The 22,827-nt window shown below is 37.8% G+C and overlaps 1 protein-coding gene across 1 annotated transcript; it reads left to right on the top strand.

Annotated features, from left to right (window-relative positions):
• On the top strand, nt 1–4,832 carry LOC134797494 (superoxide dismutase [Mn], mitochondrial). The gene is made up of 5 exons (XM_063769735.1): nt 1–193; nt 353–531; nt 1,748–1,886; nt 3,518–3,672; nt 4,587–4,832. The coding sequence occupies exons 1-5, from the start codon at nt 162–164 to the stop codon at nt 4,730–4,732; spliced, it is 651 nt and encodes a 216-aa protein (XP_063625805.1). The 5' UTR covers nt 1–161; the 3' UTR covers nt 4,733–4,832.
• Nucleotides 4,833–22,827: the final 17,995 nt, after the last annotated feature.

The raw sequence follows: 22,827 nt of genomic DNA, 5'->3' as shown, positions 1-22,827 counted from the left end.
TCATTGCAATTTGTACCTACCTTTAATTGCATAATCTCTCATACATCATTTCCATTTATTATTGAACTGATATTGTTATCTTTAGGTGCTAAAGGCGACTATAAAATTCGCCGGTTACCAAAAGCCTTTAAATACCTCATAGTTTAACTTCAACTTTCACCATGTTCGCGTCTCGGAAGCTCGGAAACTTGATGTAAATTAATAATTGATTACATTGGTTAAGCCGATGCCGATTTTACCTGTCGATACGTTGCAATCGCTCGCTATTTATTCATTAAATTAACTGCGTTGCGACAGGGATTTTCAACAATAATACACAGTAAAGTTTTTTTTTTTAACTTTTTTTTTATAGGCGGATGGCGGGAGCATGTCGTCAGAAGCACACACTGCCAGACCTGCCGTACGAGTACAGCGCCCTGGAGCCGGTGATCAGCCGCGAGATCATGGCGCTGCACCACGACAAGCACCACGCCACCTATGTAGCGAACTTGAATGCTGCTGAGGAGAAGCTAGCTGCTGCACAAGCTAAAGGTAGATTTAAATTTATACTTAGGAATTTTAATTACCTTAAATGCCTTATGAAGGTGACTGTTCCTATTTCCATCCTTATATAGGTATTTGTTTTTAAAGTACCATCACCCACACTGTTAACTGTACATCAGTGGGCCTTATGCAATTTATAATAAGGTCCACCAATGTACAGTTACGATTGTTGCTGTTTGTACATCATCAGTGTGATCACAGTCATCACATCACTCAGTCAAGAGGATGCAAAAAAGAAGAAGATATTTGTTTTATATGATGTTTGGCATAAAAGTACCAAAAACTAAACAATATACTTTTGTATATAAGGACTTAAGGTTTATGTCCAAATGTAAATAGAACTTTTTATTTTAAAAGTTATCCAGTGCAGTTTGTTCACATTGTAATGGTTTACTTAATTAACATTATTTTCTTTTTTACTTTGTCTGAATTTGACAGCAGCAGACACAGATGCCTTAGTGGGGCTACTCAGTGCTGTGAAGTTTAATGGAGGTGGACATATAAATCACTCCATTCTCTGGTGCAATTTGACAGCAGAGAAGACTGAACCAAGTTGTTCCTTACTGCAAGCTATAGAGCAGTTAATATTATTTTATTTGATCGAGTTCCATTAAATTATCTTGATCATTAGTCATTTTGGATAATTACTTATTTAGTTTCAGTTTTAGTTTAGATTAGTTTTATCAAACTAAGATTTAGTCTTGTTTAGTTAAAGTGTAATATCAGTATCACAGTTACTTAACAGGAAACTAATTTTGGAAACTGGCATGATTTTAAAAACACAATTTTAAAACCTGGCTTGCTTCCAAGTTGCCACGGTTGTTAAATTCTTTCTCTACTACAACTGCATCTATGACTGCATTTGAAAAAAATATGATTTAAATTTCAAAGTCCTACCTTCTAGGGCTTAGGCAGTTCATTATCTGTCAGAATCTAAGTAACAGAACTGTTAATATATGCAACATCGAACTTTACAAAGCTGATATGTGCTATAATTTTTTTGGCAAATAGTTACCTAGCAACAAAACACATAAGATCATTTGATTAAAATGTGCACATGTCAGATTTGGTTTAAGCGCAATGACATTTATAAAGCATTATAGAGTTTATAAAGCAAGTCACTGAAAATTTCTCATGTTTGTGCCCATTCTTCCCAAATTTCTGTGTATAAAGATTTAATTGCCATTCCATAAATTTCGAACAGGTGACATTGACACCGTCATCAACCTGGCCCCGGCCCTCAGATTTAATGGAGGTGGTCACATCAACCACTCCATTTTCTGGCAGAATCTCTCCGCCCACGGCGGCAAGCCCTCCGACCAGCTCACCAAGGCTATCAATCAGTAATACAAGTTTTATTATGCATGGACTGTTTCTGGCATTTGCTTCAATCCTGGTTACCTACTTATTTGAATAACAATTGCAATCTACAGCAGCATTTTCAGCCACACACCAAATTGTACTGTAATAGTGTTAGTAAAAGGTTCAATTTGAAGTGACAGAATGAATGGAAAAGTGTCAAGTATTGCAACCGCATGGTTCACATTTGCTAAACAATCCAAATTGACTCATTTACTCTGATTATAGGTCAATTTAGAGTGTGGAGGTATAGTCACCATGAGATATATCGGAGCGGCCAGTATGGTCACAAACATCTGAACTGAACACACCTCTATTGTCAGTCAGAGTTCGTGTTGAGATATTTTTGAGCACCTCGGCCATTCCGATATATCTGATGGCGACTGTACTTGCTTCTGTCACTTGCAGTTGTATTTGGAATTAACCTTTTTAGAAATGTCTTCAGCTTCAAATCCTGGGTTCCATTGCACTCGAATTTTATATGCACATTTATACTGATTACTGATACTATGTGAATGATTTTCAATTGTCTATGTGGCTTTGTTTTTTCAAACTGTTTGTTTTGTCTATGATAAGTTGATAACAGTTAACCTTGGCGTGTCTCCACTAATCTGTGTTACACCTGATAGCTTGGGGTCACCTTTTTGTTGGCATTCACCCCTCTGTGAGATTAACATTGTTTTGCTTATATCATAGTTAACATGTATATTGTATATGAATAGGGTTGCCATACGTCCCGTATATACGGGACTGTCACCGTATTTAAGTATCACGTCCCGTATTTTTACTGGTCCCGTTTTTGTCCCGTATTTTGTCGACCGGTCTGGCCTAGTGGGTATAGTGACCCTGCCTATAATATTTATTTATTTATTTATAGCGCTCTAGAACAGGGCTCTGTTTGGAGACCCCTGCTCTAGAATACCACTGTCCCTTATCAGTTCCGACTAATTATGGCAACCCTATATGGGGCATTATCTATGAAAAGGGACTTTATTGTCGATGGCGCTTACGCCACACAGCGTCGCGCGGCATTGTATTTATATCGGAGCATCGCTATTAATGGCGTAAGCGCCGTCGACAATAAGGTCCCTTTTCATAGATAACGTCACATATATGAACTATATGTATAGTATATATTATAGCCTAATTTACTTAACATTAGTTTACAGGAGTTGTACTAGTTGTAGGAACGCACATTAGTAATTTTACTAGTTCTACTAGTAGTTATTCTATACAATAATTAAAACTGAACCCTTTCACTAGAAAACTTCTGAATTTTAAGTTTTTTTTGGTGTTAGGAATGTCTGTTATATTGTTTTTTACATATTTACTTAAATTTCGTATCTCTTCGAAACTCTCTTCCCAAGTTTCAAGCATTGGGTCTAAAAGTAATTCAAATAATATCACAGACCAACCACCGCAGTTCTCTGTGGATAATGTGAAATATTTTGTTACAAAATACTTGCCAGTTACCTATTCATTCTGCTATCCTGGTAAGGCCTATGGCAATTTAAGCGCTTTTAAATTTGGAACTTTCTTTTATTTCTATACGAGTTCAAATTTAATTTTTCTTGTACAAGTACACGGGGACTTACGAGACTATAAATGTTTCCAGGGACTTTGGTTCTGTAGAAAACATGAAGAACCAGCTTGCGGCCGCGTCTGTGGGCGTCCAGGGTTCGGGCTGGGGCTGGCTCGGATACAACAAGCAGATGAAGAAGCTGCAGATTGCCACCTGCTCCAACCAGGACCCTCTACAGGCCACTACTGGTAACCATTCTGAAAAAAAGGGTGGTATTCCACTTGCCCAATCTCTTTGTCCAATGTGCATTGCGTCTCGCTCTCCCATTAAGCAATATGTGAGATCCAAATACAAATTGCACAGATGGAATACCAAGCTTACACAAACCACTTTATAATTTAGGGCAACTTTGCCTTTAGAGCCCTCACCAAAGTCAACGATAATTGCATGAGATTTGCGTTTAATTGCAGCATTTGATCAATCAATTGAATTTTTTACAACTTCTTAGTAGGGAATTATAGCTGGTCAAGCAAATCTTGTCAGTAAAAAAAGGCACCAAATTCAAATTTTCTATGGGACGATATCAAAATCGCTGCAGACTTTTTACGGTCTGACTATAGAGGCCTTAATAATTTTTCTTTTTTTTTTTAAACAATGATGGCCTGGCTTTAAGTACTTTAAGCCAATTTTATATCGATGGACAGAGGCGTTTTTGCTTCTATATTCATCAATGTTGCCATATACGGGATTTTCCCTGGATTTCTCCAAGCCAGAACCAGGGGTGCGAAACTCCTGACTTCGGCCAAACTCGGCTCCGCTCGGCTCAGCATTGGTCCGAGCAATTATTAGGGTTGGCACCACTTGACTTCCTTTTGCGTGCACGACCACAGGGCACAGATAAGATAATCACTTGAATTTTGACAACCCTAAATAGCCGAAAGGGATAGTGCCATATATTAGAAAGGGACAGCATGATTCGACCCTGAACCGCTGTCAAACTTCGGTTTTGTAGGAAGTTTCCTTTCTGTACGGTAGTACTATTATTTATTCTGTGCCAGAACTGTCAAGTAAAAACGGATGACAAAAGTGTAGGGAATCCTCTCCTATTTACATAAGTAATACCAACCGCGTATTAATCTTTATTTATTTTATATATTAACAGGATTGGTGCCACTTTTCGGTATTGACGTCTGGGAGCATGCCTACTACCTCCAATACAGGAACGTTCGCGCCGATTACGTAAAAGCCATCTTCGACGTCGCCAACTGGGCCGATATCTCGGCCAGGTACGACAAGGCCCTGAAGTAAACTGCATTTATGATTTAACCTTTCTAGATATACAAGCTTTAATCACATAGTGATTTAGTTGTGATACCTGTGAACATCATTATAATTTATAAGTGAATTATTGTTACGTGTTTTTATTTAACCCCTTGTCTCTTATCAACTTATTCAACATCTATTACAACCCGAGCTCCGAGAATTCAAAAGTTTTATACCATAAAATCCATAAATCATTGAAATGTTTCTTTGTACAACAACAGCGCCATCTTCCACTTAAATTATCGAACTGTCCGCAGGCACAATTTTTTTCTTAGACATCTTTATAAATAACTCTGGATACAAGCTTTTAACAAGTGTTATATTCTATATGTTTAATTATTGGGATTTTATCGTGTGAAGATGCCTTTACATGATTACTTTGACAGTTCTCTAAATGACAGACGTGATTTGGTTTAGAAACGGAAAAACGCCTTAACGAACGAGCAATTTCGTTTCGACGTTTGTTCGGAGATTTGTGTGTTGTGATCGAAAATAAATAAATAAAAAGAATATCCTGGGACATTCGTACTTTCTGAATCAGTTTAAGTATCCTGCAATATCTCTACGTTTCGTCTGTGAAGAGGTAAGTGCCGATTTATGTTTGTAATGCGCGATTTAACAGCAGAAAGTTGAGTGGAATCACATAGAAGTGTTATTGATTTTTCAGCGAACTAACCAGACGTTGCTACAATTTCAGGGGCTTGTACTTATATACATCGAGAGAAAAAGTAAAACTAGATTAATATTTATTTATCGCGTTTAATCAATACTCCATGCTATTAATTATAATATATTTGTTAGTTAAGGAGTTCGGAAAGGAAGGTCAACAATTCAGTGTTTCGTAAAGAATTAACTCGCCGTCACGCTGTATGATTATCTAGGTTTTATTCCGTTGGCAATTAAAAATAGAATACCTTGTTATTTTAATACGGTTCACAAAGATTGATGATCAATACATGGATTATGTGTGATATGATTCATCATACTCATCATTAGGTAAGACTATTAATTCACATATGTTAGCCAGATGGCCCTTCCTCATCTATATGGACATTGGTATTTTTACTGACTATTATACAGTTTCATTGAATTTTTAATTCATAAAGTATGACAATGAATGAAGTTGCTATATTAGTAGTGTTTTTTTTAACTTGGTAGTTGGCTATACTGTTGTACAATTTGAAATGAAAAGCAATAGCTTAAAAACATATTGCTTCATACAACCAAATAATGTATGAGTAATGTTACCTTTAGTATTATCCAAAAATAAACTCAATTCATTCTAAATAGGGCAAACAATGCCAAAGGAAGACAAAAAAATCTGATACACAGGATTATGCTATTTTTGAACATCAATTACCATTAGGGTTGCCAGATCGAAAGGCGCTATTATCGGGAAAAAATATAAATTTCTCGGGATTTTGGGACTTTAGTCGGGAAAAAAAAACATTCAAATTAAAGTATGTAATTGTATTAAAAACAACGATATTTTACATTATTGGCACTACGTCAGCTGCTCTGCCCATAGACGTTTTTATACAAAAAAGTATACATTCTTTGAGATCTTGAACAAACAAAAAAAATTGCAGCGAGTGGCTCGACGCGGGTCGCTCGACGACAGTTCGGAACTTGAAATTATTGTTTTATAACGTGAAGCTGTTTTTCGGGACAGTTATCACTTTGTCGGGAATCGGGAACACATGCTAAAAATCGGGAGAATCCCGCCAAATCCCGACCATCTGGCAACCCTAATTACCATTCAGTAACACATTTAGTTCCGGGAACCAGCTCGGCGGGTTCACTGTTCATAGTCACTTTCCTCTATAAAGCAGGAAAACACTGGGATCAGCTACGAGCATAACTTTACTTAATTTAGTAAAATATCTAAATGGAGTTTTTAAATTAAATAATTACCTACTTCATTAACAAATTGATTCTATCTAAAAATAAAAAAAGTAGTTTGTCAAGACCAAACGCGGGAAACTAAATCTTTTAAAATAAATATAAGCCCTCTGTATAATCTTCGGTGATCCTGCACCCTACTGCACCCTGCACAGTTTGTGTACTTACACCATTCATACTAAACTTTCTTCATATCTGGATAGAAAAATGACAGTTTGATTATCCCAATTTGTCATTTTAGTATTAAATTGGTACAAAACCATTTTCTTCGATAAATTAGATTTTCTCGAGATATTATCGGTGAGGATAATTATTTTTATATGGTAATTTTATATAATGTATATTATATTTTTGCAATACAAGAACAAGAAAAATATACCTCTTTAACATTATTATACAAGGATAGGGAAATAGGTAGCTATTGCTTTTTAGGGTTCCGTACCCAAAAGGTAAAACGGGACCCTATTACTAAGACTTCGCTGTCCGTCCGTCCGTCCGTCTGTCTGTCACCAGGCTGTATCTCACGAACCGTGACAGCAAGACAGTTGAAATTTTCACAGATGATGTATTTCTGTTGCCGCTATAACAACAAATACTAAAAACAGAATAAAATAAAGATTTAAATGGGGCTCCCATACAACAAACGTGATTTTTGACCAAAGTTAAGCAACGTCGGGCGTGGTCAGTACTTGGATGGGTGACCTTTTTTTTTTTTGCATTTTTTTTTCCGTTTTTTTTTTTCATTATGGTACGGAACCCTTCGTGCGCGAGTCCGACTCGCACTTGCCCGGTTTTTTTTTATCCATATCACAGCAGCAAGGGGAAAGGAAAGCTAAAAAAATAATTTTGATATTTAAAGTAATTGAAACCTTTTGATATTTTGTTTATTTTAAAATATTTATGTACTTTCACATATACATATGATAATTTTTTATTGATGTTCGTATTTACGGTAGTCACTAAACAACAGCAACCTAACAACGCGAAGTTAAGGACGTGATATAAAACTAGAGTAAGTGGCGAAATAGACGACAAAATTCAAAGTAAGTTCCAATTATAAATATTGCATTCCAATTATCTTCCTAGAATTAGCGTGTGGCGCCGGCGCCATGACGCCTACAAATTATCTTGCCGTGCCATGCATAGTGTTGGTTAAGACTCGAGCCCTTCGAGTCCGTTGCTTTAAGACTAGACTCAATCAGACTAATAATAAAGCGAAACTCGAGTTCATTTCAAAGACCCTGAATCTTTTGTACAGACTTGAGACCTTTTCAGAGTACTCTATATTTATTAACAAAAAAATTCAAAACGCATTGTCTCTACATAATATTATTAATATTCATGAGTTAGGTACACACATCATACAATAACGCCTATTTTATTTACTGTTACTTTAGACACAACCTACATTATTGATGGCGCAGTCTTTATTGGGAAGATGGAGTAGTTTTGAGTTGAGCTTAAATAAAAGACTCAACAGACTCGGAAGTTTTTAAGCGCAAAGTCTCGTTAAAACGAGTCTTTCTTAAAATTTATACTCCTCGGACTCGAGTTCCTGCCATCACTAGCCATGCGTTCGCCTAAACTGTAATGGGTCTAACCTACCTCAATTGCATTATGCATAACTATAATAACACGGTCGGACGTTAGTGGGAACGTGTTGGTTAGATAGGTCATGTTTTGCGTTAGGGTGACCAGGATACAGTAATGTTTGTTACAAATATTATTTTAGCAATAGTGTTGGCATTGCGTAATAGGTTATATAAAAAAACATACTTCTAAAATCATTTATTCGTAAGCACAAAAACCTACAGAAGAGAAAATTATACAAAACGTAGGAAGGAGAAAGTACCACGAAATGGTTTCATTATGGCATATGGCACGCTATATGGCAAGGATATTAGGTATTTTTACCCGACTGCGCGACGCAAAGGAGGGTAATGTGTGGATGAACATATTAAAAAATTTGGGCATCTTATTTTACCTGAAAGCCCCAGACAAAAAAGATAATAGTTGTTTTGGGTGCATACCTACTTTATGGTTATTTATATGCCTGTTTAAATACGTACGTGTATTTTTCGTACTAATTCGAAACATCAGGGATTCACTACATAGAAATTACATCGAACCTGCAAATTAATGAAACTATCCCTACTAGTCCTGCAACCATGGATATACACGTCGATAGGTATCGCAGCGGCGCCTCACGCGACGCGGTGAATGCACTTGGATCCATACACTATTTAGGTTCCCTGTCTTAGTCCTCCCGGCCTGCAATGCGGACAGCTAGAAGTCTCGAACTGAACGACGCAGGCCAGATGAAATACGGCAGGCAATGTCACTTACGTGATCTTTTCTGGCCCGGTGGAGATTTAGGTGCTGATACATCTTTCTTGCAATACATACGATATTACAGAGTTACATACCATTTTTATTCCGGCCAAATCTCGGGGGCGCTATAGCCAATACATACAAATAGTTTACGCACAAGCACTATTTAGATTGCGTCTTTATTTCGTGGGTACAAGAAACAGAATACTCAGTGGGCGGGTTCGAGTGTGTTTCAATACTGTACGAACGTCAGGATCTCAGGATGAAACGAAAAAAATAGTTTCTCTATAACCAAGCAAACTCTTACTAGAGCGTTACTAAACTTACTATAACTCTGCTATGGTTTCTTTGCTTACAAATGCCTGATAACGATAACTTTAATTGATACTATCTATTTTCATCGGAATACAGGGCCGAACTTGATCTCTAAAGGACAAAACGTTGTGTTTATTATACTTATACCCATTTATTCCCCCTACCCTTTTCAGGCACAGGAGAAGGTTCTCAATGTTATCTATTTGTTCAAAGTTTTCATTGTTCTTGACTTGAGTATAGAAGGGCTAGAAGGCCGCTCAATTCAGCTTCGGCAAGCCTTTAGGTCGACTACCACGGTCGAAACACCTATACATTGCTTAATTTAGCAACGGATTTTCACGTCAGAATACATACGTACATAGGTACCTGTACCTATGTACGTATATATTATTAAATAAATTTGAAACTCACCAATCGCCTAATTAGTCTATTACTCTTTCGAGCAGGGGGCGATTTTTGAATTTCGATCGCTCGATTTCGTCATTCGAAAATCTGTGGGAAACGGAGAAATGCTAATTTTAGAAATACGAGCGATAGAAATTGGGAATCGAGTGGTATTGACCACTCGTTTTCAATTCTATTAGTAGAATTTAAATGCCTCGTAGCGGAGATATTATTGAAAGAAATACAGGAAATCGAACGGTCGAAATTCAAAAATCGGCCCCCAGGGCATTGAGAGCATTCCAGATGATTCGCTCGCAACTAAAAATTGTTTTCATAATGCCTGTGCAAGGCCAGTGCACTATTGTCTCATTAAATTTTAATTAACCATCCTTAAAAACCTTCAGTTGACCAGACAACACTGAAGCCAAGCCAATGACCTTAGTCACAAGCCGAACCGATATTATTAGGGGAAAGGGCGTGTTGACGAACTCTAAATGTAATCAGGAAATTACCCATCTCCGAGATCAGGCGAGTCTTTTTCTCTTGTTCCGTCGCTCGTTACTAAATTGTTTATGGTAACATTTGTTATGACAATTTCCAGATGTTTATGAGATACGTAGTGTGTGCACACATAACCTAAATAAATGATTCGATTTGTTCTGCGATTCGAATATGAAATGATGAAATTAAATGAAAACACTGTGTTATGTATCTACTTGTTTTGTGGAATACAACAATAAAGTGTTTTACTACTATTACTACGACTACTACATGTAGCCACAGAATAAATAATAGTACTAGGTACAGAAGACTCAGTCTCTAACAAAACGCGTCTGTTACGATCAGCATAGCTATGGCCGCTAGGTGGCGACAGTGCCACGCGCGGCTTATGGCTTTCCCCAAAATTTGGGCGGAACGGAGGTACTTTTAGCTACCTGTAGCAAAGCGACGAAATCGCGGAGTGAGCCACGCCTGATGTAGCTGCTATTTTCAGCTATTTTCCATTAAACCCCCGTCCATATCCTTTCAAAGTTTCAGTTTGCGGTATTACAGCCCCGAAAGGAGCAAGTCTTTGAAAGGCTAATAGTACCTTTTAGAACAGAGCACTACAGCAGAGCAGAGAACGGAGAAAAGGAAAATAAAAAGCACTCTAAAACCTATTAAAAGCAATAGTTTGCTGCTCCGCCTCTCACTTAGAGATGCTCGATTCCTTTTTATGAAGTGTCTTTAAAAGCATACATTTTCTGGTTCGAGTTAAAAACACTTTTGGTGTTTTCCATAAACGTCTACCATATCTAACATGCCGTTGATAATAGTTGGTGTCTCTCCGTCATTTTTACTTAATTTGTGTTTGTTAAATAGAATGAGACAAAATTTTACAGAGGTTGATATATTTTATAAATTACAAATAAGAGTGTTAGGCTAAAACTCTTGCCTTAGAGAATCTCAGCCGCTCTCAGAATGTTAATGTTGGCAGATATAACAATGCTGGCGTACTAGTGTAATAATAATAACGTTGCTTTTAGTGACGGAAGTAGTGTCACCAATTGTATGGGACGTGCAAATTTTGGTATCGGATGAATTCACTTGGCACAGATGTAGTATACGTAAAGCTAAACCAATCCAGCCCGGTAGCCATCCGCCACCCCCTGGTGGGTAGGCAGGGGGGCATCCAAAGTTACACGCCGCATATCGGCTTCTATTTACCTACCACCTCGAGTTTGGTATCAATTCCAGATAAAGCGGGCATGAGGAATTCATTTTTGAGACCTTTGATGTACAGTTTAATAGAAAAAAATAAAAATATTGACGAATAAATCAAAACCGGCGTGCTATTTTTAACCGACTTCAATTTCATAGAAGGAGGAGGTTCTGTATTCGGTTGTGGCTATTTTTTTTTTCTATGTACGTTCACCGATTACTCCGACATCCGGAGTCCGATTTGAGTAATTCTTTTTTTGTTTGAAAGGAGCTACCTCCGAGTTGGTCCCATTTTAATTTGGTTCTGTTCTGATGATGGGATCCATGAGGAATTGAGGGAACTCCTCAATTTTTAAAGGCACATGCATGGTGTTTTGGGCGTTTTCTTAAGCAACTCGAGCATTTTCTCCCGAAAACCACCAATTTGATGAAGTAGACCTGATGATGATGATTATTTTGATGATAATGATGATGATTTCTTTAAATGTAAGTATGTCCAGCGATTACTCCGGCACCTGTGATCCGATTTGAGTAATTCTTTTTTTGTTTGGAAGAAGTTACCTCCAAGGTGTTTCCGTATTATTTTTGGTTCTGGTCTGATGCTGGAATTCATGAGGAATTGAGGGAACTCCTCAATTTTTAAAGGCACGTGTTAAGTGATTTCGGGGTTTTCTAAAGTAACTCTAGCATTTGCTTCCGAAAACTACCAATTTGATGTACTGCAACTGTAGCCTTACCACGAGTTTGACATTGACATATCCGCTGTCTTATGCATCTAAATGTAACTTTTTATGCATCTCGCTCACACTAAGGTTAGTACGAGCGAGAGGCATAGGAAGTAAGTTACACACATGCTAGCGAATATATCAATGTCAAACTCGTGGTAAGCTGGTAAGGCTACTGATCGGGGGTTAGGATAAGGAGTTAAAGGGTCAGGGATTAAGGGGTCGGGGAATGGCGGTTGAAGGGTTGCTGGTTCAGGATCGAGGGGTTCCTGGATCAGGGGTTGATGTGCTGTGAGGTTGAGTGATCGGGGGGCTGATGGATTGGGTCAGTGGCGGGGCGGGCGGATGGATTTAGTTGACAGGAATTATAATTTCCCAGACGACTCGAGAAAATTCCTGATTACATATTTACTAAAGTAATAGGTACACGAATTTAGTGTTAAACATGATCTTGTTTTTCATTCATGCGTCGCGCTCTTAACAATGCGTTAAAACTAAAAATGGTAAAATAAAAACTTTTTACAAAAAAAAATTAAACCGACTTCAAAAAGGATGAAATAAAATATTATCCTTTTTTATGTCTATGCGTTACCAACTGATATGTTTGAAGTCGGTGCCAGGCCAAGTAGTAACAATACCAGTAAAAAAAATGCTTTATGGCTATAAATCCCATTAGAACTGTACTAATAACTATTATAAATGTGTAAAGAATTCTGTCTGCCTCTTTGTCGCCTTTTCATGGCTAAATAACTGAACCGCTTTAGGTGAAATTTGGCAAGAAGGTAAATTCCTTGAATTGTTTTATATTTTGAAATGTAGTCCTCTGGATAAGGGACGGGAAATAACTCAGTCCCAATCCCACACCAGAGTACTATAGACCAGCGGTCGGCAACAAGCGGCCCGCGAACCTCTCGCTTGCGGCCCGCGAGCCTCCCTGGTTATTTTGTATGTAATATTGACAAACGACAATGTCTACTAAAGTCACAAATAATACCAAAGTGCGGCCCACGATAACTTCGTTAACTACTATGTGGCCCTTGGCTCCTAAAAGGTTGCCGACCGCTGCTATAGACTGTTCGAGCATTAGTAAGAAATGCTCTTTAAAAAATACGACGGCAAAAAAATGTATTTATATTTACACTAATGTGCCGACAAACATGGTACGGACTGCGCCAAGAAGGTTTGATCGTGTGTTCTGAGGTGTGTTCTTAGGTCCAGTCGACGTCAATGATATATTTACACTTTTGCACCTTACTCCTTTGTAATAAGGCGAAAAGTGTAAACATATTTTTAACGTCGACTGTACCTACAGAAAGTACGTTCATTGTCGTCGTGTAAGGCAATCCAACGTAGGTACATCCTTATCGAATGGCACCAAAATCATGGTATGCTTCAAAATTTAGCTTGGCACCGACTTCAAACATATCAGTTGGTAACGCATAGACATAAAAAAGGATAATATTTTATTTCATCCTTTTTGAAGTCGGTTTAATTTTTTTTGTAAAAAGTTTTTATTTTATTCAACTATTGCTATTATCAGCCGAAACTAGAAATGCTAGAAAGTTGAAATTTGCACACCAGATTACATTTATAATGTGTACAAGAGATAAGAAGATATTTTGAAAAATTCAACCCTTAAGGGGGTTAAAAAGGGGATGAAAGTTTGTATGGGGTTCATGTTTTATTTTAAGCTAGGAATTTCAAACTTCGTTAAAAGATATACTATTAAAATACAAGAAAACTAATTTCAGCGTTTTTGAAAATTCATCCCCTAAGGTGGCGAAATAGGGGTTGAAAATTTGTATGGAGATCAAAAAATTTTTCGAGTGTGGGGCTTGAAACTTTTTATATGTGCATATTACTAGAATACAAGAAAAGTAATTTCAGTGTTTTTAAAAATTCATCCTCTAACATGGTTAAAAAGGAGTTAATCCATTACAAATTACTTTGACTGCCCCCCTGCCTACCTGCCAGGGGGTGGCGGATGTCTACCGGGCTCAAATAGCTTAGCTTTACGTATATTACTTCTGTGCTAAGTGAATTAATCCGATACCAAAATTTGCACCTTATGACACTACTTCCCTCAGTATTTGTTTCTTCAACTTTAAAATATCTCGAGATCCTAAATATGTATTTGTCTGAGTCCTTGGTAATATAGTGTTTTTGGTGACTTATTCAACATATTTCGCATTGATGCAATTTAACCAGGATCAAGTATTTCAGTTATTTTAGAAACATTCTAGAGGCTTGCTATTCGCTAGGACCGCTAGGTGTACGACTGGTGTGATGCGCTCATCAGGCGTGGCTCACTCCGCGATTTCGTCGCTTTGCTCAGGTAGTACATCCGTTCCACACCTATTTTGGGGAAAGCCATAAGCCGCGCGTGGCGCTGTCACCACCTACCACCTAGCGGTCATATCTGTGCTGATCGTAACAGACGCGTTTTGTTAGAGAGTGAGTCTTCTGTACCTAGTATTTAACTACTATTATTTATTCTGTGCCCTCATTTTATCGGCTATTCTACGTTCAATCTTATGGAGTATAATTAGTTCCAACGGCTGCCGCTATAAGATTAGGCACGTGTATTTGTGACAATCAGCGGCACTTCTCCCTCCAACGACTTCGCACCTCGCCAATAGGAATATGCCAATTTACTAACCCCGCCTTGAAAATGTATTGACACTGAAACTGAAAATATATTGACTTTATTTTTATTAACATACTACTATACTAATTAATACATTGACAATATATTTTATTATTGTGACATTTAAATTAATTTGATATGAATTCTGACATTGCCATTAATATTTTTTAGCTATTAAGATCGTTGACATTTCATATATATTTTATTATGTTTTTGATTTATAATATCTGTTAAGACGGAACAGGAGCTGAGTTTTAAATATTTTAGGTAAATATACCCGTCTCGCTAACGGAAGCGGCACCTAAAAGTAGTGTAAATCTCAAAAATCGAGGTTTCGTACTCCTCTGTTTCCTCCTCCAAAACTTAACCAATCGTAATCAAATTTGGAAATCTAAATGATTATGAAATTATCTGTGTCGGACCGTTTTGCTTTTTTGGCTAATTGATATCAGTTTTGAATGCCACGCCTCTCATTGCGGCATAGTCAATTAGGCCATTTTGGCCATTTTTGAAGGGCTCTAGCGCCTTAAAAAACAAAAATATCAAAAAAAGTAAAACGGTCCGACACAGATATTGACAATATTAATCTGTGTTGAAAAAAACATTGCTCTAGCTTCAAAAACCACGGAGGAAAACGAGGAGTACGTTTGTATGGAGAAATGACCACTCCCGTTGGCTCTTAAAGTTATTTATAACTTAGCATTTTTTGTAAATAATTTTGTTCATTTGTTTTTTCTTGTTCTTGACATCCGACAATACCTAGGTTTGCCCTAGCTAAGTATACCTGCTTACATTGACATTTTCTTATTTGTGACATTGTTTTATTTATTTATTAATTTTATATTCTTTTATTTTTTCTTTTCTGTTTTTAATGTGAATGTTAAGTTGACGATCTTTTAGTGAAAGCCTTTGTTTTATCTTTTGTGTAAAATACTGTGTATTTTTCTTTAAGAAATAAATATATCTAATCTAATCTAATGCTAAAATTAGACTAACCTTACAGTTTTCTTTATAGATGGATTGACACTTAGTTTTAACAGCATACTAAAACTGATTGATCATTAGTCGTGCCATTACGAGGCGTAGAAAATTACGTGTTCTTAACTTTTATCAGCCCTCCATCGGGCTCTTAAGTACCCAAAGTTTTTCGTTACCTCCTAATAGCTTCAAGTTGCTAAATAAGCGCTTAATAGCTTTGCCACTCAGCGGGCATAAAGTGGTCGCAATTTTATCGCCTCTCAACTTTGCCGTCCCATTCTAACAAGTTAAGTTTGTAAGTGCGATAGTGACGCATGCCACGATAGACAGAATTGCAGCCATCGTCGTTACAGTACTGGTTTTCATGGCTTATCAAACATCGCTAAAGGTAAACCAGTCTAGCTCCGATCTCTGATTACATATAGTTGTTAAGATTCTCGAGATCTCTTTCTAATGGTGGTGGCTAGTTTGAGTAGTAATAGGGGTGGCTGAAGTTCACACATGTCTCATTCAATGACCTCGAATGTAATGCCTCTTTATTTATTTTTGCTTGATAGGTACTATTTTTATACGCAATTCTTTAATCTACGCCGTTTTCTGTATATTGTGACATAGAATAAACTTGCGTTTAAAGATTTCAAGTGTGTTTGACATGCAAACAGCGCTTTGAAAGCAGAGCTAACACATCTGAAGCTTCTTTAGCTTTTTAAATGTATTTTATGAATCGTAAAATGTTTGCTTTACGACTGAAGTTCTATGAATTCGACTTTCTGTATAAATTGTACATTTAAGATATGACTTTGGTTAAAAATAAATAAAGACGACATTTAAACATGAGGAGGTAGCGCTTTTAAAATGTCATAAAATGGGTGGCTTGTTTGCTTTTAAAAGGATTTTCCACAGCCGAGGTATGTAAATATTTGTAGAACGAGGAAAAATCCGTTGACAACATATTTTAATCCAAAGCGTACCTAATGTTATTTTAGCAAATTTTTACCAATATTTCATTTTAATGGCTACCCTGACTGTCGAAGAAAGTATCGTAATGTTTCCTTTTGGATTTCAGGATTTTAACATTTTTAACAATCAAAATTTGAAAGAGAACAAAAGGTCCGACATCAATCACCATTACCTATAGTATGGTTTTTCTAAGTCAGATGTTACTAAAAGCTCGTCCTACCATTTGGACATAAGATTCATGTAAACGGGTCATTTTGCATGTAAATCTCCTAAGTGCGCATTTGCGCAATTGTGGGGTTCGCGGTTCTAAGGTTTAATTTACTCCTTTTATCTCCTCCTCCTCCTACTAGGAACTATCAGGTCTAGATAGATGGAGTTATGACATGCGTCGCAAATACATACGAGTAAACATCAGTAAAAGAGTTGAGGGCTAAAAAAGTTAGCGTCTGAGAAAAGATATGATTTCCATAACGATTCCTAGTAGGTACCAAGAATAGTAGTAGTAGCTTTTTAAGGAAGGGTTTTGGAATAATCGTAATGTAAATGAAGAGTGCAATAATATTAAATACGCAGAACCGTAGATAACTGTCTGACTTTGACAAAATAAAACTTATTATAAAATTTACTAAATATTTATTAGTTAAATTATTACAATCAATTGACATCGAGATTTAGAAACCTGTTTTACGTGCAATTCAGCTCGCGTGTTGCATATTAAATCTGGTAATTTCACCCAGTACTTCAATTGCTCCAAGTAATTCTAAACTCGGGGCGTAATATCCCTGAGACCTTGACCGGGGGTTTGTAAAATGTTGACACGCAACTCAATTCCCTGGGCGGACTCAGCCTTGAGTGTTGGCCTCTTGTTCGAGAAGGCTTTCATTTCACCAAAGAGTAAAGGGCCCACTGATTAACAGTCCGCCGGACGCTATCGGCCTGTCAGTTGTTCGGAATTGTCAAAATTTGGTTCTAACTGACAGGCCGATACCGTCCGGCGGACTGTTAACTGTTAATCAGTGGGTCCCTTAAGGGCTGATTTAGACGGCGTGCGAACTCGCATGCGATTTTAGTTACATTGCGGACTGTGGGTTACGTCCAATTCAACCGACTCATCAAAACCCGCAATGGTATGAAACTCGCATGCGAGTTCTCGCATCGTCTAATTCAGCCCTTAAGTAAGTAATATAATTGGTACATTTAACCGTATAAGGGCCATTTGACATTCCTTTCTAGTCATTCGATTGCGAACCGTTTGTTATTGTAGAGATGCGTTTTTGTTTTAAGTCTATTGAAAACTTAGAGCATTTAATAACTGGAGTCGCCTTTAAGAGCTTACCCCTCTGCCGAAAACCTTGCACAATTGTGCAAACTTTTGTATGGACTGACGTTTATCTGACATGGCTATTTGTACATTACGTACATTACGTAGCCATACATTTGACGTGCCCCTCCCCCGCAAAAATCGGCAGACTGTTTTGTACAGAAAATGACAAACAAGGCGTCTCCAGTTACTAAATGCTCTAAGTTTGACAAGCATGTTGGCGCTATGGACTTAAGGATTTGGCTCAGTTTGACTGTTAGACCAAATGCGGCAATATGACGAAATTCGCATGCGACTTCTGGCACCGTGTAAATGAGCCTTAAGGCGATATGATTCGACTCATCTACGAATCTGAGGGGGTGAGGTGCGCGGCAAACCGTGAAGCCCCGCCCGCGCGTCCCGCGACCCGCTCGCCGAGATCGTGAGCGCGCGCCGCGCACGGTAAACATAGCAGACGGGTCACAGTATAATGATCTTATGATGGCAGTATTTTAACTAGACCGGGAAATGGTCACGTTTTAGAGTTTTTATTGTATATGTACGTATGTATTTTTTGCATTACGTATTTCTGATCATTTCATGTAGAATTATTATTTTTATATAGACATGTGTACTTATTATTGATCAGTAAAGAACGTTTTAATTTCATGGCAGCGTGTTCGAGTTAAAGTACCTAAAGGAAAGTAACAATTTTAGAGGAGACGGTCAATTAAGGGTTCTATTTATAAAGGTTATTAACCTTAATCAATAATTTTACTTTACAGATTCCTTTAACTCAATAACGCTGCCGTGAAATTAAAACGTTGTTACTGATCAGTAGTACTTATTTATAAGCTCTAAAAACAAAAAAAAACAGTTTCAAAGTAAATTTCTGATAACTTTTTGTCAGTGCAAGCCTTATGGTTTCTTCTTGGCAACATTTTACATGAAAATGTTTTTGGTGGGTCTCATTATCACAATTTCCAATACTTTTGTTGCCTAACTTAATAAATTATTGTTTACAATACCTATCGACTTTATACCTACTTTAATGATCACACAATTTTAACGAAACAATGTTTTCAAGAAAATAATTCAATTAAGTGCGAGTCAAACTCGCGCACCGATGGTACCTACATTTTATTAAGTACATTATATATATATTTTTTTAATTAAGTTGTAACTGACTCATCATCATCATCTGAGCCATAAGACGTCCACTGCTGAACAAAGGCCTTCCCCTTGGACCTCCATTCCGGTCGGAAGCGACCCGCATCCAGCGTCTTCCGACGGCCTTAACAAGGTCGTCTGTCCATCTTGTGGGTGGACGTCCTACGCTGCGCTTGCTAGTCCGTGGTCTCCACTCGAGCACTTTTCGACACCATCGGCCATCTTCTCTGCGCGCAACGTGACGTGTGACGTATAATGAATTTTTATTTGCGATTTAAATAAAGCTAGAATTATATGGTTTTCGCGCAAGGCATTTAATACACCGAGTACCGACCGAGTAGGTCGCACCCATCGTCAAAATCTAAACTAACTGGGGATCTATTTTAAAGTTTATTTATGTTATTTCTGTGTCAAATTTGTTGTCTGTTAGGTGACGATAAATATATCCATATTTACAGTTGATTATCCACCTTTTCCTTATTTTTATTAAAAGAAAAATGAAAAATTCATATCGATTTACTTAGACGACTACCGATTCATAAAGGTGGTGTCCGGCTAGCCCTAAAATTAAAAAAAAGACGTAGAACGTAAACGTTCGTAGTGCAATTGTTTTCCTTTGTGATTTCGATGTGCGAGACATTTTACGTTGTATTGCTGTTGTGAGTGACAGATGTCAAATAACGCAAATAAATATGCACACAGTATATGTCGGTGACTTTAGTTCGTCTACGGATCTCCTCATTTCTGATTTGATCACGCAGAGAGACTCCGAGCATAGCCCTCTCCATAGCTCGTTGAGCGACTTTGAATTCTCAGATGAGGCCGATAGTGAAAGACCACGTAACTGACTGAATAACACAAAATATTAAAAAAAATTGTCTTATACCCGCCTTATTTTGAACTCCCTGTAATCACACCCCGTATTCCGCACCCTTCACAAATAATCTGATTTAGTAAAGTTTACTAAATGTTTTTTTTTTATGATCTTGATCGCGTAATAATGTGTAAAACCCAAAATAGCGTCTTAAAACGTATTAAATTTTTTATAATGTGATCTTATTAAGCATTTATATGAGAAGAGCGACAAAATTTTACGATAGTTATTTATAAATTTTTTTTCGTTTTCAATAAAGAAATTGTGTTTCAACAAGAAAGAAATTTCAATAAATTTTGTTAATCAACAATTGCCTAAATAACTTTAAGATAAATTTCTACAAGTAGTACATTTGTTGACATGTTTTAAATACACCATAATTTTTTTTAATTTTCAATGAATATTTAATACCTTTAAAATTATATTGAATCTTACGTAATCGCTTTTTCACGCCGAAAATGAGGCGTGGAGGACTGTGTTCAGCGTTGAATAAAAAGTATAAATAATGGAGATACAGTCCTGCAAGTATATAATGTTGTATTGGAAATATCCTCCTCTTTAATAATATTAACTAGATTTTGCCCTGTGCGCGGGGCCCGAGGGCCCCGCGGTACGCGTGTTGTTTGCTGTTGGTGCTGTTGTTGACGTGTTGTTGTTGCTGTTGTTTGTGCTGTTGTAACTATTAACCTAACCCACTTTTCTGGTAGCAGTCCGTTTCTGTAGGGTTCGCAGTTCTAACCTAACCTAACCCACTTTTCTGGTAGCAGTCCGTTCCTGTGAGGGTCGCAGTTCTAACCTAACCTAACCCACTTTTCTGGTAGCAGTACGTTTCTGTGAGGGTCGCATTTCTAACCTAACCTAACCCACTTTTCTGGTAGCAGTCTGTTCCTGTGAGGGTCGCAGTTCTAACCTAACCTAACCCACATTGTTGGTAGCAGTCCATTCCTGCTGTTGTTATTGTTGTGTAGTAGTTTGTTTTCCAAAGGGAGAAATAAATAAAGTTGTACTTTTGATAGAAAGAAAAGATCCGCATGCGAGAACTTCATTCCCGCAGCTCGGCCTTCGGCCTCGCGTGCTTGGGAAATCGTAACTTTTCCTATTGGGTCGTGTTTCAGCTCCAACTTCCTCCTCACGTGTGACGCTTCGGGCCTTCGGCCCAACGCGGAGCTCGGCCTTCGGCCTTCGCGAGCCTTGACGCTTCGCCGTCTCCGCTTATCAAGAAAGTTGACTTTGTAGGACGTTTGGAGGAACTGCATTCACGCAGCTCGGCCTTCGGCCTCGCGTTTTGGGAGTCGGGGTGGAGGCTCCGGGCCTTCGGCCATCCACTGGGGTCGGCCTTTGGCCTCCCTGCCTGAAGCTCGCGCTTCGGGCTCGCTTAACACACTTTTTGTATAGGATTTTGCTTTGTTCGTCATTCCCGCAGCTCGGCCTTCGGCCTCGCCCAAAATTACTGGGGGTGGAGCATGCTTGGACATTCGAGATAAAGCTCCGGGCCTGACGGCCCTCCGCGGGGTCGGCCTTCGGCCTCCCAGACTGAAGCTCGCCCTTCGGGCTCGCCTAACCTACTTGGAAATTTGAATTTGGCCCGTGTCCGCCGCCATTTTGGATTTTTCAAAAAAAAATTTTCGCATGGTAATTTTGGGCCCCCAAGCTCGCCGCATGTCAAATCTCAGCGCGCTCGGACCAACTTGAAAAAAAAAAAAAAAAGAAAGAGTCGGCCTGTTTGAAATTTTTTAAATGCAGTTTGTTTTGTCTTGGGGCCCTCTATGACATTTGGTCGAGCACCCCCCACCCATCTCGCACCGTTTAAAAGTTGCCATACAAAATTAAAATGACCATTATTTCCGCCATCTTAGATTTTTTCCAAATTTTTTTTTTCATAGGAATCTAGAGGCCTCTATCTTTCGCCATGCCAAATCTCAGCGCGCTCGGACCAACTTGAAAAAAAAAATAAATAAAGTCGGCCATTTTGAAAATTTTTAAATGCAGTTTGTTTTGTCTTGGGGCCCTCTATGACATTTGGTCGAGCACCCCCCACCCATCTCGCACCGTAATATGAATACTTTTTGAGATATTGGGGAAATTAAAGATCTCTACTTTTTCCCCCTTTTTTTGCTTATAACTTTTGATATTTTGTGTGTGCTACTACACGCTTCGAATGCATTTTTCTAGGCATTATGACGAATCTAATGAGGTATCACACGTATTTTTAGGAGTATTATCTCTATTTTTCACCGTGTTCAGTTTCTCGAACAAGACTAATACAACCAAGCGCAAGATGAACTGCCTGTGGGCACCTTGAACTCTCAATTATATTTAATTCATGTCGACCTTGGTCAAATATTAAAATTAGTGATATGTATTTAGTTCTTAAATAATTGTATTGCGATATGCCTATTAGGGTAATTTTTTCAATTATTTCAATTTGACATTTTATATTTATTTAAATTTATGATTATGATGATGAATTTGCACGCTTGACGGGCGTGGCGCGTTGCATGCGATCCAAAGCCGGGCGCCTTCGGCACCCTCATACTAAAAGCGTAACACTATACATATATTGTAACATCCCCATACTGTATCAATCCAAATAAATAATTTCTGATTTTCAAAGGAGTCAAAGAGCACGAAGGAATATAATCATTTTGCAGATCGGACGTAGGTATATCAGTAAAGGTGAAATACTGTAAATATATCATACTTACATACTCACAATTATATTATCTAGGAATATAAATCACAATTATATTATCTAGGAAAATATTATTTACCTACATTGAAATTGGTTGCTGA

Source organism: Cydia splendana, chromosome 15 (assembly GCF_910591565.1).
Source record: "Cydia splendana chromosome 15, ilCydSple1.2, whole genome shotgun sequence".
Classification (NCBI taxonomy): domain Eukaryota; kingdom Metazoa; phylum Arthropoda; class Insecta; order Lepidoptera; family Tortricidae; genus Cydia; species Cydia splendana.
Note: the sequence above shows the minus strand (reverse complement) of the source record. Positions and strands in the feature narration are given on the sequence as shown.